This window comes from Mytilus californianus, unplaced genomic scaffold (assembly GCF_021869535.1).
Source record: "Mytilus californianus isolate M0D057914Y unplaced genomic scaffold, xbMytCali1.0.p SCAF_5, whole genome shotgun sequence".
Taxonomy (NCBI): Eukaryota; Metazoa; Mollusca; class Bivalvia; order Mytilida; family Mytilidae; genus Mytilus; species Mytilus californianus.
In genome coordinates this window covers 116,242,281-116,248,280 of record NW_026262701.1, presented here as the reverse complement: position 1 = coordinate 116,248,280, position 6,000 = coordinate 116,242,281, and the positions used below count along the sequence as shown (strand labels likewise).

The following is a 6,000-nucleotide window of genomic DNA, read 5'->3' as shown; positions in this document are numbered from 1 at the left end:
CGTCCATGTGCATGTAATATTAGTTGCTGGACATCTTACAGATAGAAAATTCTCCGATTATCAAATCAATATTATTTTGCTCTTTGAACAAAATGGTTCAGGATTTGGAATTCAAGATCGCAGGGACAAATCAAATGCAACACAGCAGCTAAATCACAAGAATTGAAATATATGATCGTAGCAAAGGATCAGATATTGTCCATGAGATTCGTTTTTTTTTATTACCAAAAAGTAAACAAATTTGATATCAATACTTGTATGAACTGACTATAAAACTTAGTAGAAATCGTATAAACAAAAGTCTATTCAATTTGTGACAAAGGAACAGAGCACATTCATTTCTATTGAAACCACGATACTACTTTCATTTTTCTACACCAGACATCCTGTAACAATTATGGGTGTTAAACTCAGACTTTTAAATCGGATTTTTGAACCAATAATCTATTGTAAAACATTCTATGTGTCTCCATTGTCACTTCCAAGGAACTTAATCCCTTTTGGTAACATGGTTTTACTCATCATTGGCATACTATTAAAGTTTATATCATCCAGGTCTGATGATAAAGCGTTTTTCACACGTTCCGAAATCTTATCTCTTATGTCATGAAGTCGATTGTTTTTACTTCTTATTTCATTATGATCGTCCCTGATGTTATCCCATAGATCATTTTCATCACTTTCGATATATAAGTTATCTTTGTCATTATCATCTGACCTATCAGACCAGTTATCGTCATTGAATGTACTTTTATTATATCTGCCTACTTTCCTATATGTCCTTTCATTTTGTTCGCTTGTCCAATCACCAAAAACGTCATCACTGTATCCTTTCTTGGAAGTGAAAAATCTGATATTTGGCTTTCGAATGTTACCATTGCTGTGTTCGAACCTTTCGTCTGACCAATCATCAAACCAATCACTACTATCACTTTGATAATTAATATTTCTTTTTAGTCCATTGTTTGTCCTTGAGATCCGATGGTTATATGAACTATCCCTCTCTTCATCAGAAAATTCTGAATCCCAGTCATCCTGATCATGGAATGTTCCTTTTTTCCCGTTATTTGACAATATTGGTCTGATTTTGAGTTTCCTCTGATAATCTATTTCCTCTGAAGATCTATCCGAATCCCAGTCGTCATCCCAATCATCGGCTGTTCCTTTCTTCACGGTATTTGACCATATTTTTCTTGTTTGCAGTTTCCTCCGATAATCTATTTCCTCTGAAGATATATCTGAATCCCAGTCATCCCAATCATCGACTGCTCCTTTCTTCCCGTTATTTGACCATATTTTTCTGATTTTGAGTTTTCTCCGATAATCTATTTCCTCTGAAGATCTATCTGAATCCCAGTCGTCAGACCAATCATCGACTGCTCCTTTCTTCCCTTTATTTGACCATAGCTTTCTAATTTTGAGTTTCCCCCGGTTATCTTTTTCCTCTGATGATATATCTGAATCCCAATCAATCCAATCATCTCTATCAGTCCAACTACCACGCATATCATAATTTTTTTCTGATTTTTCTTTAGTCTGAAATTCATCAGAATCCCATTCCCAACTGTCCCAGTCGGAATGATCTCTACGAATTTCATTTTCTCGATTATGACTATGCTCATCAGAACTTTCCCAAGAATCCCAATCATCAAAGTCGTGTCTTCTTTTGTTATTTATTGTGGCTCTCGGTTCACTAATTTGTGTAGATTGTGAGAAAGAGTTATCTAACCCTAAATCATTTTGAGATGGCATGACCATCCCCTCGACAGGATTAGACCCTGCAAGATGTGATGTTTCTAATAGTTTTATCTTTAAAGAATTCTTTCCCGGTGTAAGTATCTTATTTTCTGGCAAGCCCATTCGACCAATACTTCCTTTTCCCACAGATTCTGTGTTGGTTCCTTTCCTAACGTGTGAGCCATCACTTGATCGTTTTACTGGATCTGTTAGATGTAATAAAAAAGAAGATACAATGTGTGTAGTAAAGTTAGGGTTAGAGTGAGGTTCCACCAGATTTACGCTCCGGAGTATCAAATATCTGTTGATTTACAAAAAATGGAATATCAAAATTATGGACCTTAACTTAAAGAGGTTGGGCGAACAATAAAGAGAGGGTCAAACAAATACAAATAATTCAATTGACAGGACAGGAGAATATATCAAATTACAGTATGGGATCAACAGTTATTGCTTCATGTTGACGTAATTTACGATCTTGCGAGATACTTTATTTGGCAAAACTTTTAGGAATATTTGGTCCTCAATGCTCTTCAACTTCGTACGTTATTTGGCTCTTTTAACATTTTTGATTCAAGCGTCACTGATGAGTCTTTTGTAGACGAAACGCGCGTCTGGCGTAAATATAAAATTTCAATCCTGGTATCTATGATGAGTTTATTTGTAAACAGAAAGTTACACAGTATCCTCTTTGTAAACAGAAAGTTACACAGTGTCCTCTTTGTAAACAGAAAGTTATACAGTGTTCTCTTTGTAAACAGAAAGTTACACAGTGTCCTCTTTGATTACAAATTGTACCATTAACTTATCATAGATACAAGGCGTGATATGATAGTTCATAACCCACTGAATTAAACAGTATATGGTTGCTAGGTACTTTTGTCATTTAGAAAGGAGTGTCCTTTCTTTGGTTGAAATAGTGTCATGAAGTGTCAGGTTTTACTGAATAAAAAAAAGTAATTGGTTTTAAGTACTTTGTCAAGTTGAAGTAACTTTTGAAACCGGAAATACCTTTTCGGTTGGATATTATATCTGCTGATACCGACATTTTCCTTATTCTCGAAAGTTAAGCTATTTATAAGAATATAAATGTAGAATACAGTCCCTCTCAAACCCATTTCAAACAAAAAAAACCAAGGTCTGATTTATGACAAAATAATTAACGAAAAAACAAATATGACAGACGGCAACCAACGATATTTCGTTTTTTTTTTTTTATCCAACGGCATAAATAACCAGAAGACATGTATATATATTTTGGACACGTAATTAAAAGGACAGAAGAAAAAATATTGAATAAATATTGTGTTTGTTGTATTTAAAAATTTCGATGGAACAACAGTAAACACAGGAAATTTAATTCGCACCCTTCCACACTCGAAACAACATGTCACAATGTTCTTTTCAAACAAATAAAATTTCTATTGTGTTTTTTAATATTTCTTTTAAACCATTTGCAATTTATGCAATTCACAAAAAAACAATGTCGTAGTTGTGTTTTATTGACTCTAACATCATTATGTAGAAAATGTCTTTCATAATTTTTTTCTGTATAAATTGGAATATTATGATATATACTAAAGTTGATACCGTTGAATGTTATTATAATGATTACAAAACATGTATTTTTTATAAGAATCCTTAATTTTGATTAGCAGACAATAATTCCGAGGCACTCGTATTTTATTTCAGCCATGACTGCACGTGCTTTCCGTGACAATGTTGAAATAATGCATTGAAAAACAAAGGAAGATTTTGATATAACTCATATTTTCATGGGTGTAGCTTTAAAATGTAATTTATAAGAATTGAATGCTTCTTTTTATAATGTAATAGGGTTATAAGGACGTTGATCGTGTGCACATTTTTCATAGTAGCGCGGAATACAAAATATGCCTTGGTCAACGCATTTACACCTTAATAATAATTGTAAAAAGAAGCATTCTATTGTTAAATGAATTAACAAATGAATCATTTTGCCAATAGATTAAGCATTTCACAGCTTTTAAAGAAGGTTTGAACCAGCATGTGAAGCTAGATTATATTACTGCTATAGCTATTTACAGAATAACTACGTGGACAGATGAAGGAGTCTTACAAACAGATTTGAAGTGTTTAATGGAGATTGGCTATTTAGTTAAACGGGTTTTACCAAGACTTAAGTCAGGAATCTGATGTTCAGTAGTTGTCGTTTGTTGATGTGGTTCATAAGTGTTTCTCGTTTCTCGTTTTTTATATAGATTAGACCGTTGGTTTTCCCGTTTGAATGGTTTTACACTAGTAATTTTTAGGGCCCTTTATAGCTTGCTGTTCGGTGTGAGCCAAGGCTCCGTGTTGAAGACCGTACTTTGACCTTTAATGGTTTACTTTTATAAATTTTGACTTGGATGGAGAGTTGTCTCATTGGCACTCATACCACATCTTCTTATATCTATTTACAATAATTTGAATGATTGCAAGGGAACCCATTTGACTGCATTATTTTAATTAAAAGAGATTTGATCGAATTTGAAACTAGTGTGCAAAGATATGTCAAGCTTTTTCAAATTCGTTTACTTTTTTTTCAAACAGCGGGTGATAAATATAAATTTTGACAACAAGAGAGGAAACGGGTTCGCTAAACAGTTTGAGTTTTAAAATACGTATTTACTATTTGATAGCATATACCACGCAAGAACAATTTATAAAGGTCTTTAAATGGGCAATAATATTAGGGTAACGAGGAACACTTTAATCAAATACAATTATAATGAGGGATTGATTGGTTAAAATTTTACACGTTTTGATGATTGTTTTAATCTTAAAACACTGATCAAGAGACTTGTCAATATGGTTTTATAAATGAAATATTGTGAATAATAAATATTTTATACTTACATGCAACTGATATGCAAAACCAAGCGAATAAGAGCACAAAAACTGCCTGCTCCCCCATGTTTGATGAAGTTTCACAATGTTATCTTATTTCTTCTTCTAATTAATCTTACAAGTCCGCATCAAATGATATTTATGTTGTATTTATTTATATCTTATGTATAAAATATGACAAAATATTTTATCCTGACAGCAAATGAACAAACAGGCGGACATACTTTTGATCATCAGACCATACCTTTATTTGAAACCCATTGTTGTATCAACATCACGAGCTGCAGGTACATGAATTTCCTACCACGACAATAATCTATTGTATATGTCATGCTATGTCAATCTACATGCAACAATACATTATGTACCGCGTTACAACGCTAAGAAGCCAACGAGGAAAGGCATAACTCCACTAACAAAATTTCTATTTTTTTTATTCTAGTTTACCGAGTTGTTTAGGGTGACGGGCACAGTGACGGATGTGTTCACACGATGGCCCAGCAGCGGGAATGATTATTTACCATATAAGAAAACAACCCGGATTTTTCTCAATTGAAAACAAAAACAAATATAATAAACTTCAAAAAAACAATAACTGAATGAAATATTTTAATGCGAAAATAAAAAAAAATTACAAAGACTGTGAAGAAATTATCCACGCTAACTTAAGCTATTGTTTTTATAATAAAATATAAATAGTTTTAAAAAAGACATGTACATACATTTTGTACTCCACACGTAATTTGTCATATTCATGGCATTGGGTGATACATTCTTTTTCATTTTTATTCACGTTCTTATTGTGAGATGTGTACATATAAATACTAATAAAAATATTTTGTTCCTGGAAGGTCATAACATAAGAATATGTGGTAGGATTGCCAATGAGACAACTATCCATCCGAGACTAAAGGACTACTGACGTCATAATGTTCAAAACTCATACCGTATACAATTTTAATACACGGTTATAAATGAAACGACATACAACAAATGTAATAATATAAAGCTACATTTAATAAATATCTATCCGTAGTTCATTTCGTTTTCTTTTAGTTCAAAGATAAAGCTAAGGAGCGAAATATTACTTTATGAGAAAATGATAGAAACGTTTAAACTTCATGATCATTGGAGCCAGTGATGCTTACGTGTAGTTCCGGACGTTGCGCACGATGTTGGTACTAATTCCATTTTCCTGTAAATTAGTGTGTACACAGAATATAGCCTTTTGAGTTTCATCGAAGGATAGGGACGGGAGTATTGGAAAGATCATGTATTCTACCTGAAGTGTCGCTTTTTTCCTTTAAAGATTTTGCCCTGAATTTCCCCCAGACCCAAGCCTTTTCTAGAATAATTGTTGATTATCATAACTCCTATAACTAAATGACATATATC

The 6,000-nt window shown here is 32.9% G+C and overlaps 1 protein-coding gene across 1 annotated transcript; it reads right to left on the bottom strand.

Annotated features, from left to right (window-relative positions):
- Nucleotides 1-202: 202 nt before the first annotated feature.
- Nucleotides 203-4,677, bottom strand: LOC127700750 (bifunctional endo-1,4-beta-xylanase XylA-like). The gene is made up of 2 exons (XM_052204399.1): nucleotides 4,615-4,677; nucleotides 203-1,943 (listed from the first exon to the last, which is right to left on the bottom strand). The coding sequence occupies exons 1-2, from the start codon at nucleotides 4,670-4,672 to the stop codon at nucleotides 460-462; spliced, it is 1,542 nt and encodes a 513-aa protein (XP_052060359.1). The 5' UTR covers nucleotides 4,673-4,677; the 3' UTR covers nucleotides 203-459.
- Nucleotides 4,678-6,000: the final 1,323 nt, after the last annotated feature.

Coding starts and splice junctions, on each gene's coding strand:
- LOC127700750 (XM_052204399.1), bottom strand. CDS start 4,672: ATGGGGGAGCAGGCAGTTTTTGTGCTCTTATTCGCTTGGTTTTGCATA. Junction 1,944..4,614: donor GTTTTGCATATCAGTTGCAT/GTAAGTATAAAA, acceptor TACATCTAACAG/ATCCAGTAAAACGATCAAGT.